The 16,854-nt window shown below is 47.5% G+C and overlaps 2 protein-coding genes across 2 annotated transcripts in view; both read left to right on the top strand.

Moving 5' to 3' along the window:
* The window catches only part of IPO9 (importin 9), a 40,808-nt gene extending 35,190 nt beyond the window's left edge, over positions 1-5,618 (top strand). The window contains exons 20-24 of the mRNA XM_014270922.3: positions 381-514; positions 2,004-2,123; positions 2,974-3,075; positions 3,856-3,932; positions 4,548-5,618. Coding sequence (XP_014126397.2) covers positions 381-514; positions 2,004-2,123; positions 2,974-3,075; positions 3,856-3,932; positions 4,548-4,658 — 544 coding nt within the window. The 3' untranslated portion in view covers positions 4,659-5,618. The remainder of the gene's footprint in view (positions 1-380; positions 515-2,003; positions 2,124-2,973; positions 3,076-3,855; positions 3,933-4,547) is intronic.
* Positions 5,619-7,889: 2,271 nt separating this feature from the next.
* The window catches only part of LZTR1 (leucine zipper like post translational regulator 1), a 38,088-nt gene continuing 29,123 nt past the window's right edge, over positions 7,890-16,854 (top strand). Inside the window, exons 1-9 of the mRNA XM_074528339.1 lie at positions 7,890-8,118; positions 8,191-8,253; positions 8,596-8,652; positions 9,268-9,347; positions 9,697-9,805; positions 11,407-11,490; positions 12,948-13,005; positions 13,577-13,716; positions 15,759-15,960. Of these exons, the coding sequence (XP_074384440.1) occupies positions 7,943-8,118; positions 8,191-8,253; positions 8,596-8,652; positions 9,268-9,347; positions 9,697-9,805; positions 11,407-11,490; positions 12,948-13,005; positions 13,577-13,716; positions 15,759-15,960 (969 nt within the window). The 5' untranslated portion in view covers positions 7,890-7,942. The remainder of the gene's footprint in view (positions 8,119-8,190; positions 8,254-8,595; positions 8,653-9,267; positions 9,348-9,696; positions 9,806-11,406; positions 11,491-12,947; positions 13,006-13,576; positions 13,717-15,758; positions 15,961-16,854) is intronic.

The raw sequence follows: 16,854 nt of genomic DNA, 5'->3' as shown, positions 1-16,854 counted from the left end.
CCAAATTACTGCTTTGTTGCCACTGCATTTCTCTTAATTCCATCCTTGTTTTGATGCTCATTGTGCTGCAGAGGCACTTGAACCTGGTGGCCCTTCTGACCTGGAGAAACCTTTAATGTGTGTGTGGGTGGGTGTCTGTACTGCTGGTGGTGCTAAATCCAAAGTTTGACCAGTGCCCAGCTTGCTGTGCAGGTCAGGAGCTGAGTCCAGTTTCAGATGCTGACATAAAACAGGAGACATGGGAAAATTCTGTCATGCTTGTTCTTGGCAAAGATGCAGAAGAAAGGGCTCTGGGGTGTGTTCCCTGTTAGAGAGGGGCTGTGAAAGCCAGACAGTTCAGGGAAATTCTGATCTCTAATTTTCCTGTTCTTTGCTCCCAGCTCTGTAGCACTGTGCAAACTCCTGCAGTATGGCATCAACACAGATGACAAGAGACTCCAGGACATCAGGGTGAAGGGAGAAGAAATATTTAATATGGATGAGGGAATTCGGACACGATCCAAGTCGGCCAAAAGTGAGTGATCATTCTGCTGTGTTTAACAGACTGTTTTTTCTGTAAGTAGATGCTGTGAAAGGCCTTAAATAGGTCTGGCAGATCACACAGAGCTGTGGGAGATAGTTCCTGCAGAAGGCATGTGTTGGTTTTTAGAGCTAATTCATACATCATGTGCTTAATATAGCTGTTTACCTGTATCTATTTACCTTAATTCTGCCAGAGATGGGTTTGGAGGACTCCTGATGTCTGATTTAATATAACTGGATGAGGCAATTATGGGATGGGGAGTTCTTCACTGCTGTTTTGCATCATGAGACAGAATTGATATTTCTGGATGCCTGGTAGCTTCTCTGAGAGGAAGGTGTCGTTAGTGCATGCAGAGATTTAAAGCAAAGGGGTGTTTTTTTCAATGAGACACTTTCACAAAAAGCAGTGATTCAACAAGTTAGAGATTTCTTTTAAGGAGATCTTACCAGTCTCCTGCATAAGACTTTTCTTATTTTTAATAGGTTGAACCCAAGGTCTTTGACTGGAAGTTGCTGTTGAGATTAATCTTTTAAATTAGTGCAGAGCCCTGGGCAGTATTTCCTGAGTATTTCCAGGGGAGAAGGACACTCAGGGGCTGCTGTCCTCAGCCATCAGTCAGACTTGGCTGTGCCACTTGCTGTGCCAGAGCTCCTGGTGCCCAGGGGTGGGGTGGGATGTGGAGGCTGTACAGACCCACACTGGGAGCCTCTCCAGACCCTCAGTGCTCCTTGAGCTGCCACGGGCTTGGGATCTGCAGTGATGCAGGGAAGGACTAAGGTGACAGCTAAGGAGATGAATGGGGCAAGCACTAGGGATTTTAAGAGGTGAGTGAGTGGTGGTCACAAATCACTTGCTACCTGATTATTCTTGGCTTAAAAAAACCAAACCAATGAAGGTCAGACAGCAAAACTGCCAGCATTTGAGTTAAACAAGGATTGATACTAGCATTAGTGAGAGCTGAAACTAATGCTCCCAGATTCTTTATTTGATAGCATCTTCACTTTTGTAGTTAAGGGCAAATACACTGTCTGGCTGCCCTGTGGAATAGTTGAGCCCTGCAGGAACACTAGTAAGGAAAATCTGGAGCTTACAGTGCCTCAGAAGGGCAGAGTCATGCCTGGCAGCATGCACTGCTCATTTACATGAAGGCATTGGTGGATGTGCAAAGGGACTTCAGAAAGAAGGGTTGGCTCCAGCTGACTCTATTAAGCACCTGCAGGAGTAGAGTCACACTTTCATCCAGCTGTGAAGATTCTCCCCCTGCCTCCTCCTCACTCAGAATGTGCAAGGTTGATACTGCACTGAGATCTTTGGGAATGTAGCTCTGAGGGTGTATGGAAAGAAGCTTTGGGGTTTTTTTGTCAGTTGGTTTTCTCTCCCAACCTCCCTAATAAAAAAAACCCACCTCAACAAAAAAGGGCCTGTTTTATAACTTTTAATTAAAAGCAACATGAATATGTGTATTTTTTTTCTGTTACAGATCCTGAGCGCTGGACAAACATTCCTTTGTTAGTAAAAATCTTAAAATTAATAATAAATGAACTCTCTAATGCCATGGAAGCAAATGCATCTAGACAGTCAACTGCAGATTGGAGCCAAGGTAAAATACTGGGTTTGCTTTTACTCTTTGCATGGCTTAAAGCTACTTGATCTTCTCTTGAGAAGAATTTCTGGTATAGGAACTTTGTGACAGTAAATCATGTATCCTGCAAAGGCTTGAATAGTGATCCAGAGGATAAGCTTATAGAATCACAGAATCCCAGGCTGGTTTGGGTGGGAAAGGACCTTAAAGCTCATCCTGTTTATGGACAGGGACACCTTCCACTGTCCCAGGCTGCTCCCAGCCCTGTCCAGCCTGGCCTTGGGCACTGCCAGGGATCCAGGGCAGCCACAGCTACTCTGGGCACCCTGTGCCAGGGCCTGCCCACCCTCACAGGAACAATTCCTTCCCAGTGTCCCATCTAACCCTGCCCTCTGGCAGTGGGAAGCCATTCCTTTTGTCAAAGTCCCTCTCCAGATCTCTTGTTTTGTTGTGCAGTTCATCATTAGGACATCTTCCTTCCCTGTGCTGCATTTAAGTGCTACCAATCTCTTCTAGGTAAAAATAAATAAAATGGGAGAATAAGATGAGTCAGTGTTGTGTGTATCCTTAGACCTAAAAATTCTTTTGGGCTAGTTTGGAAGATGGGATCTGACCATGTACAAATACAGTTACCCTTCCATGGTGTATCTGGTTTGCCTTTCTTCCTACTTCAAGTATCTGTTCTTGGTGTTGCCTTTTGCTTGGCTCCAGCTCTGGAATCATTCCAAAAGGATAAGGAGGATTGTAGGTGTTCTCTTCACCCACCCACACAGGCAGAGTTGTGTTTGCCTACAAACTCCAGGACCTATAGAGTGATCACAGATCTCTTGGATTTGGGTCATTTCTAGAACTTTCTTTTTCTAAACAGATGATTCAAATGATATGTGGGAGGATCAGGAGGAAGATGAGGATGAAGATGAAGGCTTAGCAGGACAGTTCTTGTCAGATATTCTTTCCACAAACAAGTATGGTGAGTAACAGCTTGAAAGTCCTTCTTCAAAGCAATAATCAAGTAGGTGACATCCTAGTCAAGGTTTTATTCCCTTGCCAGCAGCAGAACAAAGGCTGCAGGCATGGGGAAAGAATTCTGCTCTGGAATTGTGAATTAGGGCTTTCTGGAGAAGCCATGGCTTTGAGCAACATGGGGATTAGATTGCAGCATTATAAATAACATCTCCTGGGAGTTCACATCCTGCACAGGCTGCACACCCGGGAGGTTCCTGCAGGTATTTCTTCTAAAGAGAAAATTGCTGCTCAGGGTGTAGGTGTGACCTCAGCGTGGTGCTGTCCTAGGGGTGGGTGAGCTCATTTGTGGAGAGGCCTTGAGGAGCAAGTGCTGCATAAAGAGATGAGTGGGTGCATCATCCCTCAGGTTCCTGTGGCCTCAGAAGGGAGAACTCTCCAGGGAAACAGTGAGGGGTGCTGCTCACATTAGCTCAGAACTGGCCAAGTGCCACCCTCACATGGGATTAAGGCAGAAGATCCTGGAAAATTCCCAAACCTGCCTGGGAGTGTCCCATGTGTGCTTGGCTCACCTGTGTGTTCCTCAAGCCTCTGCTGGCCCTGGTTCTGGGCTCCAGTGGTTTCTATCACATCACCTAAAGGAGAATGTTCTGGATACAATTGTCTTTTTCCCAGCAGTGCTGAAACTATTTACTTTTGGATCCTTGGGTTTCAATAGCTTAGTAGAAAATTTCCTGAGACAGTCTGCTCTTTTTGATGTTGAAACCTGCTGATTTGCCTCTGACAGATGAAGATTACTATGAAGATGATGAAGAGGATGATCCAGATGCATTAAAGGACCCTCTTTACCAAATAGATCTCCAGGTGATGCTCTAGAATGAGGGGTTTTATCAGATTCAATCATTCTCTATAACCTTTAATTTTTTAAATGTTGTACTTTAACAAATAGGTAAGCACTGGAAACAGCAGTTGTTGTCATCCAGAAGGCACTCTGTTAATTGAAATTACTTTGGAAAGGGCCAGATGTCCTAAGAACTTCTGGAGCTATTTTTCCTCATCATTAATATCTATAATGTGGAAATGTGAATGAACAAAACTCTTTGAACAGAGGGAGATGAGACTTTTCTACCTGTGAGCTTCTCAGCTACGGGCAGAAGTCAGGAGTAGGTTGGAGAGTGAACATGACAGAATTTCATGCTCCACTTGGAGATGCTCCCACCAGTCAGCCCCTGTGTTACCCTTTGCTCCTGCTTTTCCCACCACCTGCAGCTGTTGATGGGCCCTTCCATCTGCTCCCACCCTTTTCCTCTGCTCCAGCCCTTCCCTCTGATTCCACTCCTCCTCCTGCACGCTCCTTTCTGTTCCCTCCAATCCTGGGGTGTTACTTGGGTTACTCGGTTGGGCTGTGTGTCCTGCCAGGTGGAAGCAGCAGGGTTTCCCAGGAGGGTGGTGCTGACAGGCTGTTTCTGTCCCTCCCAGGCCTATCTCACCGATTTCCTGTGCCAGTTTGCACAGCAGCCCTGCTATGCCATGTTCTCTGACCACCTCAACGACAACGAGAAGCGAGTGCTGCAGGCCATCGGGATATAGAGCCACTCCAGAGACCACACCTGCCAGATCTGAGCAACAGGTTATTTTTGGCTAATTCCACGTTTTATGATAGGACATAAAACATTTTCCAGTGTCTGCCTGCCTTGTTCCAGGTCGACAATGGCCTCCTTGTTTCGAGCCTCATCTTAACGCACATCTAAGGATGCTAAGGAGAGGAATCCTGAGAAAGCAGCAAGGACATTGCACATGGGTCTCACCACAGGAGCACTTTCATTTTCCACAGTAACTTTCCAGGAAGTTCTTAAAGATAAAAAATAATGTTTCCTTAATATTTTTAAAAGGAAATGTCTCTACCTGTGAAGAGGCACTTTTAGTTTCCCACAGCACAGCTGGACAGAGAAAGGAGCCGGGTCACTTACGGATTGCCTGAGAAGTGGGAAGGTTGTTCCTCCTGGCTGTTGTTCCTCCTCACGTAACACAGGGTAAATATCTTGATCCTACAACATGACTTCTTTTATAGAACCACAGACTCTTTTCAGAGCTGCCTGGATGGGATGGAGCCAGTTCAGAGGAGTTTGGAGGGAAGCTGAGACAATGAACCTGAGTGCGTTTCTTCTTTCCTGCTGTGGATGGGGCTCTGCTGCTCACATCTCCCATGGGAGCACTTCTTCACTAACACTTGTTGTGCACATGCTCAGAGGAAGCCATCACTTACATTTCTGTTCCTGTGGCATGTGGCTATGAAAGACTGGTTTTCTGGAACACAAGGAGCCACAATTTTTAGGGGAAAAAAAAGAACTGATTGTATTTAACAGATTTGCTCCATGACAGCCACTCTGAACTACTTTGCTTTTTTCACACTCCTGTGTGTATTTTTATAGAGTGGTAAAATAACATTTGCAAATTGATTTCCCCACGAGAACAGTGTGATGTATCTCACAACACCTCTCTGCCTTTGGTTCCCTTTTGGGGAAAATGAAATAAAACTATTAAAATGTACATTGGTATCCTTCTTATAAAACAGATTTAAAAGGAACTTGTGCTTGTTTCCTGAAGTCACTTTTTATAAAGACATATTTCTCCTTAGGACACGTTCTGTATGTGCTGCCTGAGGATGTTTGGGTGTTTCATGGGAGCCACCTGGACAGAAAGGGAGTCCTGTGCTGTATTTGCTGCTTAAAATGGGCTGAGCCATTGCAGTTTCCTTTTAAGAAAGGCACTTGCTGTTCCTTTGTGGAATCATTTGCTTTGACACTGGATCAAAACCTGCATAACCTGGACTCCTTCTGTCTCTCACTGGTCTCAGGTTGTGCCTGAGAGTGGGCAGAGGCAGGAGGGAACCCCCATCCCCTGCAGACTCCTCTGAGCCATTCTCAATGTTTTGAGTGCCTAACTAACTCTGTGAGAAGCAGAATCTGAAGCCTGATTTTTATGTGTCTAATAAGGTATAAGCTCTTCCCATGCCATTGAGTCTCAGTGTCTTTCTTCCCTGGGGATTCTCTGGTCTATAAGAACAGAAGGGGTGCCCTGACCCTCCTGTCATACAGTCCAGTAGGAGTTTTGTTCTGAGGCCTTTGCCTCTCAGCTTCCACTCAAAGGGCCAACAAGTTAAACCTAACAGTGCAGCTTTGAAAACCCACCAAGAAGAACAAGGCACAAACCCAGGCATCCATACTTGGACAAAAGTGGATGCCAAACATCTGCAAACGTGTGTGTGTTCAGGGTGTCAGGAGCAATCAGCACACTGAACTGAAGGCTGCTTAGCCTGGGCTCACAGAGGTGTGCTGGGGTTTGTGTGTGCTCCAGTGGGAGCTGGAATCCTGTGCCACAGGGGGGCTTTAGCGAGGTCAGAGGGATTTAAATTAATCCAGGAAAAATGAGGCTGACATTAGTACTGACACTGAACTGAAACATCTAAAGGTGTCTGTGTCATTGTAAGTGCCAAAGGATGGATGGGTCGGTGCCCTGTTCCTGCTGGAGCTCATCTGTGGTTTGTGTGTAAAACCATCTTTGATTTGCAGTTATCAGTGCTTTTTCAAGGAGTGTGAGAAGGGAAGGATGGGAGGATAAGTGGCATTGTCTCTACGTGTAGAGATTCACTTACCTGAGTTTCCCACAGCACAGATAGACAGAAAAAGGCACTGTGTCCCTTACAGATTGCTTGAGAAGTGGGAAGGTTGTTCCTCTTGGCTGGACTGGTTCTTCCTCCTCCATCCTCAGCTCGGATGCAGCCTGAGCTGGCTGGGCATGGTGCTGCTGCATGGCAGCTGGAGCCTGGGACCAGCCCGAGGGGCAGGACTGGCACAGGGATGGTGTGGTTGTGCAGCAGCATTGCAGCACCCTCACACACCGTGTGCAGGGTGGGCTGGGCAAGAAATACTGACTTGAAGGAATCCCTAGGAAGAGGCTGGAGAGGATCTGAGAGTGCACGAGGGAGAAGGTTTGAGGGACCTCAGCAATGTCCCGCTGGTGCTCATGGCTTCATTGCTTTTCTGCTTAACCACTGTCATCTTTCCTAATAAAATTCTGAAGGCTCGCTCTGTGGTGTGTCTTTATACAAGGATTGTGTTTGCTGCAGGAATTGTGCCAAAAACCTCTGACCAGTTACAGCAACTGCTCAGGATGGAAACTGCTGGACTCTAAAGCAGCATTGAGCTCTAGTTTTGAGGTGCAGCACCACTTGTTTTCTCTGCTGTTGTGAAGAAACTAAACTAATGGTCATAGAGGTGACTGGCACCATGTTAGGAAACATAAACTAAGGAAAAGCAAAGGATAGACTGTGGGGGACTGCACAACCGAGAGCACATCCATCGCTGCCTTGGTGCCTGGCACGCGTATCCCCCTCAGGACTGTGGGGATGAACTGGCCACGTTCACTCCCTGAGGGGAGCAGCGCAGCTCCGACCTCACGGACCGTGTTTGACCAGCGAACCGCCCAGCTCGGACCCTGCAATGAGACTTCATGCACATTCATCAGTATTGTTCTGTTTTTGAATGAAAAAATAAACTCAAGTAATGTAGCATCCCGCCTGGCTTCCCCGTCTTTACCCGGGCAGCGCCGGTACCGGCTCAGCCCGAGGGGCTCGGTCCCCGCCCAGCCTCGAACGCGGCACTTGGGGCTCCACAGGGGCGTTCGGGCCCCCTCCCCTCTAGCGGTGCATGCTGGGGGCTGTAGTCCAGGGGTTGGCGGCTGCTCGGCCGGCGCCCCAGGCGCGATGCACGCCGGGAGTTGTGGTCTGACGGCTGGACCGCAGGCGCGCCGGAAAGCGGACGCGCTTCGCGGGGCACGCTGGGAGCTGTAGTCCAGGAGGGCAGGCGCGGGCCATGGCGGCGGCCGCGGCCCCGGCGGGTGGCGCGGGGCGCTCGAAGGTGGCCCCGAGCGTGGACTTCGACCACAGCTGCTCGGACAGCGTCGAGTACCTCACCCTCAACTTCGGGCCCTTCGAGACCGTGCACCGCTGGCGTCGCCTCCCACCCTGCGACGAGTTCGTGGGGGCCCGGTGAGCTAGGGAGCGGACGGGATGGTTGGAGGGGGGCTCCCGGCGCCGCTGACCTGTCCGTGCCGCCCGCAGGCGCAGCAAACACACTGTGGTGGCTTATCGGGATGCGATCTACGTGTTCGGCGGGGACAATGGGTAAGGGGAGCCGGGAACGCAGGGGTTGAGGGGAGATGAGTGTGAGGGGAGGTTGGTATGAGGGGAACGGGGTGTGAGGGGAGATGGGTGTGAGGGGGGATGGATGTGAGGGTGTGAGGGGAGATGGGTGTGAGGGGAAGGGGGCGTGAGGGGAGATGGGTGACAGGGGAGGTGGGTATGGGGGGTACGGGGTGTGAGGGTAGGTGGGTATGAGGGGAGGTGGGTGAGAGGGGAGATGGATGTAAAGGGAGATGGATGTGAGGGGAGCAGGGCTGAGGGTCCGTGGCCGCCCCTGTCTGACCCCTGGCCTGGCTCAGCCGCTTCTCCCGTTCCTCCCCGCAGGAAGACGATGCTGAACGATCTCCTGCGCTTCGACGTGAAGGACTGCTCGTGGTGCAGGTGGGCAGCGCGGCCCCTCGCCATCCCTGGTCGCTGGCAGGGCTGGGACATGCCACAGCTTCTGTCAGCACCTCGGGCTGGGTGTAGAAGTTTGTGGCACCACCTGAGTACCCGAGAGGAAGTGTCAGCTCCGCCCAGCGCTGTCACAGCTGCTCCCTGCCAGCCTGCTGTGTGCTGGGCCATCGGGCTTATCGATCCTGCCCGAGGGGAGGCCGGGCGGCGCAGCGAGGGAGCGGAGCAGGGTCACCTCTGTTCCTGCAGCCTGTGGGAGGGCAGAGGGACAGGGTGTGCTGCGCCCCTCGGGCCAGGGAAGGTGCCAGGGCTCCTCACACCTTTCTTGGCTCCTTTGCTCTGCAGTAGGCAGTCTGCCTTATCTCACCTGTGTCTCACTTTCCAGCTCTGCCAAATAGATTTCAGCAGCAGCATATTTGTGACCATCTACACTATATTGCTGTTCCATAAAATCTTAGTGCAATCAACTCTCCAAAACCAGGGAAACACTTGGAAACAAAATAATAACTTCTAACAGTTGTTTCATTTCTGAGTCTGCACAGTAGCTCTGAGTGCCCAAGGTACAATCAGAGTGTTTGACTGCTGCTGTTGTAACCCGTGCAGGGCTTTCACGACGGGGACGCCGCCGGCACCACGGTACCACCACTCGGCCGTGGTCTACGGGAGCAGCATGTTTGTGTTTGGTAAGGCAGCAGCAGGTTGTACTGCAGGTGGGGGATGTGCTGCTGTACTGGTTTGGCAAAAGAGTGAGAGATCTTTAGGAGGTGTCAAAGATCTCATTCAGTAGCAAATCCAGTATTTTTCATGGCTGTGATTTCAACTTTAGTTTGGAAAGATGGCGCTGTTTTGTTGAAAGACAACTTGAAGCTCATTACCATAATGATTCCTTAGGAGAAGGAGTGAAAGAGAAGTCTCCTTCTGTGGTAGTCCATTAGCCAAACATTTTATACAATCTAAAACTTCTCCTAATGCTCTGCCTGGGAGTGTGTGTGCTCCATAGCCTGGGAGTCTAATGGAATTCTTGTTGTCCAGGTGGTTATACTGGAGATATCTATTCCAATTCTAACCTGAAGAATAAAAATGACCTCTTTGAGTATAAGTTTGCAACCGGGCAGTGGACAGAGTGGAAGACTGAGGGAAGGTAAGAGCTGGTATCATTGCCTCATGCTTGGGGGGAGTGAGGGTAGCTTGGCATCATTTCTCACGGTCAGACCCAGTTACAGTGCTGATGTTAGGGCTGCAGCATGACTGCTGCTCTGCTTTCTCAATTAACTTTTTTGGTTGTTTTTGGAGCTTTTTTGGAAGGCCTCTTTCCAGAATGCACTATAATAGAAATTTATTCAAAATCCCCTCTTCATGTTTCAGGTCCATGACAGAAGGAATGGGAGCAAAGGGAGCTGGTTTTTTTTCTGAATTGTTTCAGTTTCAAGGTTGGCTTGTAAATTGTGGATCCCTTATGAAGAAAAGGGTTCCTGAGATTCAGTGTATAAGGAAAATCAAAATCACTAACACATTCCTAAAGTTGACTCTGTGCATGTTTCAGAATGCCATTTCTAACAGTGATTGTGATCCAACTCTTAGTGTTTTTTACAAGGGCCTGAAGAGGATAAGAGGGAATGGCCTCATACTGGCAGAGCAGGGTTAGATGGGATATTGGGAGGGAAGTCTTGGCTGTGTGGTTGGTGAGGCCCTGGCACAGGTGCCCAGAGCAGCTGTGGCTGCCCCTGGATCCCTGGCAGTGCCCAAAGCCAGGTTGGATGGGGCTTGGAGCAGCCTGGGCTGGTGGAAGGTGTCCCTGCCATGGCAGGGGTGGGACTGGATGGGCTTTGAGGTCTCTTTCTGCCCCAAACATTTCTGTGTTTACCACTCCCCAGTGAGGGTTGTGTGGTGTCTTTACCTGCAGTCTCATATACTACTAAAGCTTCTGGAATGCTGATTTCAGTGGGGAGAGGGAAGGGAGCATTTGTTATTGTGATTTGTGGAGAGGGATAAGGAATGTCCCATCCATTCTTGTGTTACTGTTGCTCACCTCTGATGAGCACATTGTATTTCAGAACAGAGACTTTATTAGTAATTTCTCTCTCTGGTTAATTCTGGTAACTTGGGACATTTTGGAGAGCAATTCTTACTCAGTTTGCAAACTCACATTTTGCTTGTTGCTCCCCAGAGTTAGTGTTCATCTTTCACAATCACCTCAGACAAGCCAACAGATGCCTTGTGGCATCACAGGTTTGTTCAACCTGGATGATTTAGTTAAAACAACAAAGATTGTGGAAGAGGAATCATAGCTTTGATCTTTCATTGTGGGCACTACATCTTGGGAACAGCCCTGAGTTATCCTGAGCTCTGTCCTGGTCTTGTTTCTTTGTTTCTCCTGCTTAGTCTGTGGGAACACGTGTGGGATGTTCAGAGCCAGAGTTGATTGCCACCTTGCTCTACCAGTGGTGCTGTGAATTTCCCCATTATTTAACTACTTTATGCAAAATACTCTGAGAGTATTTGAGTCCTGACAAGGAATTAGGTGGGATTTTTCTATTTTTTTTTCCTGTCTGCATTAAGGCAGTTTCTCTCCATTAAAGACAGCAGAGTGAAAACTAATACATGCCTTCAGAGGCTCACTCAGTGTCTGGAGGGCACATGGCAGAAACAATTTTTTGTAGGGGACTTTCTTCTTCTTTTTACATGTGCATTTTAGCTCTTAGATCCTTCTGCAGATTGTTATGTGCATTTTCTTCCTTGCAGGTTGCCAGTGGCCAGGTCAGCTCATGGTGCAACAGTGTACAGTGACAAGCTGTGGATCTTTGCTGGATATGATGGCAATGCACGGTATGGGGCACTGTCACCCTCTCCTTGACTGCTTTTGGGAAATCCCAGCCCATCAGTTTCCACCTTTGTAGAGACATTTCCATGTTCCAAGAGGTTTAAACACTCAACTGCAGCTTTGCAAACCCAGTCTGTTGTTGAGCATTGCACTTTTGCAGTTCACTGGTTCATGCTCACATAAGTGTGTACTTAAAGCCTAAAGATCTGGTTACTCAGAGTGGCTGTGGATGTGTGATTTGACAGCATGCTTGGTTGTAAGGCTGCAAAATCATCTTTGGAATTTGGCAAATGCACATTTCTTGAAAGATCCCCAGCACAGGCCAGCTGATGTTGCTGAATACTTAGAGAGCAAAGCCTGGATTTGCTATGAAATCATCTGACACAACTAAGAGCAATGTGTCAGTTTTTTCTCAGAAATCTCTGGAAATATGTAATATTTAGGTTGAAGGGAGATGGGATTTCGTGTGGGGAAAGACTGTAAAGGAGTGATGGTGAGATGTTATAGAGAGCCTGGTGCTTTGTCTCACGGTGGCTCCTTGCATTTGCTGTTGGTCTGTCAGGGAACAGTCAGTTCTGGACATGCCATTTTTTTCTGTCATGATGAACTTGAGGAGTAATTTATTTTGATATACAATATTTGCATCATGAGAGAGCACAGAGATTTTCACAAATGAGGAGCTGGGTTGCCTCCTCTTTTGAGAAGAATCTTCAGAAACAGCTGAAGCTTTGTGTGCAGCTCCACAAAGTCTCTGGGAGCACTGCTGATAACCAGAATTCAGATGGGATGTCTTTGTTATCTCTGGAGGAGGAATTGGTATAAGATGCACGACTGTGGGATTGTTCAGTGCCAGCTTAGGGAGTCCCCCCAGGCCTTAGGTTGCTGTAAGGAAGGAGGGGTGAGAGGAGCTGTCTGATTTATGTTAAATATGTCAAATCACTTTAAAAAAAAGTCTTTTTATGGAACTCGAGCCTCCAGGCAGATTTGAACAAAGGAAACATCTGTATTTACTGTGAGTAACTCGTTCTGGGAACAGCACAGTCAGAGATGTGTCAGGTTACCTGCTTCATCCTCCTTTCTGTATTTAAGGAAGGATTCAGCCATGTAAATAATTGTTGTGGTCAGTCTCAGTAGTTAACAGGGATGAGCAGAAGGAGCAGGGTAAAAAGGGGTATTTTGTAAAAATCCTGAAGATTAGATAGCTCAAATCCTTAAGCTCCAGACTGTAGCTGTTAACTGCAGGGTACTTACTTGTAACTAGAAAGATGCTGAAGCAAGCTGGGGTGGGGCTGTAAGATTTAGGTATAGGACAAAGGGATTCTAATAATTGTTTTTCTATCAGTGGAAGTAGGAGTCTCTTCCTGTGCAGGAGGAATGTTGATGAAATAGGATTTCTGCCCTTTTAACACTGTTACAAAAAATGAATTGTTTCAAATCAAGCGTTTTTTGTGTTATGGCACAGATTAAATGACATGTGGACAATAGGCCTGCAGGACAGAGAGCTGACCTGCTGGGAAGAGGTAAGAAGCTTTAATTTCAACTAACACATAAAATTCTCTTTTTTGGCTTATTGCATAATTATTTAAAATTTCCCATGCTAGACTGCACTGCTCTTTCTCCAGAATGTGTTTTTGATCCACAGTGAAAAGAAGCAGTTCAGATTTTATTTGGTTTGGGTATTTGGAAAACCAAGTGTGTATGAAAGGGTGATTTTTTGCTTGTGAATCTGTGAACTGGACTTGGACTTCCCATGGGGGATTTGCTGTGCTGGGACTGCATTCCCACTCTGAGCACTGCATTCCCACTCAGAGCACTGACACAGACTGGGAGCTTTGCTGGCCAGCTCACCAAAGTCCTGATCCTTGCAGTACTGGGAGCTTTCAAAACATGGCCTCCCAATCTTTTTATCCAGGGAAAATCAGACCTGTAAGCACAGCAGGAGTTGATTACCTGTTGATTACCAGATTTGCAGTGCCCAGGCCATGTGCTCACCCTGGCTGCACCTGTGCCCCATGGCCTGCAGCATCCTCAGCATCTGGACATGTGCATTGTAACAATACATTTCTCATTCTGAACTTCATTTCCTTTCAGATTGAACAAAGCGGTGAAATTCCTCCTTCCTGCTGTAATTTTCCCGTGGCGGTTTGCAAAGACAAGATGTTTGTTTTCTCTGGCCAGAGTGGAGCAAAGATTACCAATAATCTCTTCCAGTTTGAATTCAAGGAAAAGATGTAAGTGTAGACAGTTAAGTCGTGCAAAATCCTCATAATCCTTGACTGCCTGAGTTGTGCAATGTAATACTTGAGGGCACTGAGGGAGAGCACTGTGTGTCCTGGGGATGAAGTGTGGGAGTGAGGGGGTGGGATGGTGGGGACGGACGGAGAGGAGAGATCTCTGCAGCCAGGGCTGGAACTTGTGGTTTATTGCAAAGGGCCTGGGTGCAGGGCCCTGCTGGGAGCTGCCAGCCACAGCTGGAGCAGGACTGAGAGAAGAGAGGGGCAGAGAGGGTAAAAGGGTAAGGAGTAAAAGCATAAGGGCGTAGAAGGGTAAGAGAGCGAGGTTCCCATTACAATACAATCAATCTTCATCTGTGCTGAATATTCTAATTCTCACTGACCAATCTCGTACTGTGGGAACTCAGCGCATCACTCTGGGTGTCCAGAGTTACCGAGAGAACCCTTGGGCTCGGAAATCCTGGAATGTTGCCAGGAGCACCTGGTGGCTTGGCTTTGATCCCTCTAGGGATGTGCCACCTGTTTGAGGCCATGAGAGTCACTTGGGAATGAATGGTGCAAGAATGATGAATTTACAGGGTGAAATATAGATTTTAGGGGTTTGGTACAGGGGGGTTATGGAGACAAGATGGAGGGATCAGGGCGTGTCTTGTCCTTCTTTCTTCTTCTTGTCATCCATTTTCTGTGGTGACGTTGGCACTTTGGGATTGGTCCATGGTGAAGGTGCACTTGCTAATATGGGTGAAAGGCATTGGGAAATAAAGGTAAATATGATGTGTGTAGTTTTTAGTATAAAAAGAGACGAATGCCCAGTAGGAGGGCAGAGTGCCCTTGGCTGCCTTGCTGGTCAGACCTCTGTTGGGCAGAAAGAAAATTCTGTAGATAAAAAACAATCTGAAGACTGAAAATCTGAAGAGTCCAGACTCGTCCTTTGAAGTGTGGGCTGTCCCAGAGCCGTCCTAGGCGTGTCTGGACAGAGACAGACAGCCGACTGGACATAGCACGAGATACAGATCTTGTACTGAGTCCGGTTTATCTCGGCTGTTTGAGGGGCCTGGAAAGGCCCGGGGTGGCCTTGGGGCAGCCCGCGTATCAAAGGACGAGAAGAGGCTTCAGTTCTTCTTTCGGTTTTTATGTTTATTAATTGTTTATCTAAAAGATGTTCTTTCAGCCGAACAGAGCTCTGCTCAGCAGTCAGCCATGGGCACACTGTCTGCCCTCCGGGGCAGCCACGTATCTTTATACCCATTGTTACGTGTACAATATTTATCATTTTTCCCCAATACCATTTATTCGTATAACTCGGTGCACTTTCAGTAATAACCAATCCGAAAGTGCCACCATCACCAAAGAAGATGGAGGAGAAGAAGAAGAAGAAGAAGAAGGACAGGACACACCCCAATTCCTCCATCTTACTCCTCTAAACCCCCCTGTACATAAATCCTAAACCCTGTGTCTCACCCTCTAATTAACTAATCCCTTCACCATTCAACCTGGTGAAGCCCTCATCCTTGTCGTCTCCTGTGTAGGGTTAAAGTCCAGCTACCAGACACTTCTGGCAACATTCCAGGACTCCCGAGACCCCCAAGGTGGTCTTGATGGCTCAGCACCTCAGGACTGAGATCCTGAGATCCAACAGTACTGGGCTGTATGCATTTACATACAGCCTATAAGAATCATGACATTACCACACTGTGTTACATTTTAAACCCTAAAAACTCCTCTTTGGGCCCCTTCTGCCAAGCTGGCAGGGTCTGCTCTGACCCTTGGGCCTGTCTGCAAGCAGAGGGTGTTGTTCCATCAATAGGGGATCACCTTCAGCTGGCCACACCATTGTTTTCCAGTTGTTCAATAACTGAGGCATCTCAAAGCTTGCCTTCGTTTCAATCTCACTTATAGTTTCCATATTCTCAAAATCTTTTGCTAGACAATCATATTTATAAAAGACTTTCCTATTTCATCTTCCCCATCAACAAAGCACAGAGTTAGAAAATGTAAAATCTTTTTACAAAGCCTGTGTTTGGCGTTTGCTGTGGCAGCTGGACCCGCATCCCCACGGAGCACCTGCTGCGGGGCTCGCCGCCCCCGCCCCAGCGCCGCTACGGGCACACCATGGTGGCCTTCGACCGGCACCTCTACGTGTTCGGCGGCGCTGCCGACAACACCCTGCCCAACGAGCTGCACTGCTATGATGTGGATTCCCAGACCTGGGAGGTCATCCAGCCCAGCCCAGACAGTGAGGTAAAACCTTCAGCTTGTGGTTTTTCCTTTGTGCTCCTTCTTTGTTGACTCATCTTTGCCATGGACGCTTTTTGACAAGAGCGTTGGGTTTTAGCTGAATAGTTACGACTCCTTCCCACTGATGGTTAATCAGCTCAAATATTGTGGGTAGCAGTCCTTAAAAATTAGTCGGTGTTGACACATCTAAAACTTCTCCTAACACATTTTAAAGAAATACCATGAAACACTTTGATATGTGTTTCAATCATTTGTTCAGTCAAAAGCTGGACAATTAATTCAGTGTGTACCAGTGGTTCTTTGGTTGGCTGTGTGATCCTCTTGAAGCAGAATTCAAAACTAGACAAGGTTTGATTTGAAGGACACTGTAATGTCCATGTGCATAAAATCTTATAAATTCTGATTATACATAGAGGTGTGGCTGGCAAATAGTAATATGGAGGCTCAGAAAGGGCTGTTTTAACATACTTTCATTAATAAGAGATACAAATTTAAAAATGTCTGTTTTTACATGGACATCAAAAGGCTGTGGGCCACCAAGCGCCAAGGAAACAGTACAAATGAGACAATATTTAAAAAAAAGAAAGATGAACATTTTCAATCTATTTCTTTTGCTACTTGTACTCATGCAAGGCAGTGGTTGTGTGATGAAATGTCTGTTTTTTTCTCAAAGCACACTCACAGATCCTGTCTGGGATCAGCTTGTATTCCAGGTGGAAGTGCCAAGGGCTCACCTGGTTTCAGTACATATTTCAGGTCATGTAAGTGAGGATCACTTCATCCCAGGATGCACAAGCAGTTGTTCCCTGACGCCCATACCAGTGTGTGTAATTCCTGGCTTTGGAACAGCAGCACTCATTGTGTTTATTAATGTGAATAGATTTTACCTTAAGCCAT

The sequence above is a fragment of the Zonotrichia albicollis genome, chromosome 28 (genome assembly GCF_047830755.1).
Source record: "Zonotrichia albicollis isolate bZonAlb1 chromosome 28, bZonAlb1.hap1, whole genome shotgun sequence".
Classification (NCBI taxonomy): Eukaryota; Metazoa; Chordata; class Aves; order Passeriformes; family Passerellidae; genus Zonotrichia; species Zonotrichia albicollis.
This window is presented reverse-complemented; position numbering and strand designations above follow the sequence as displayed.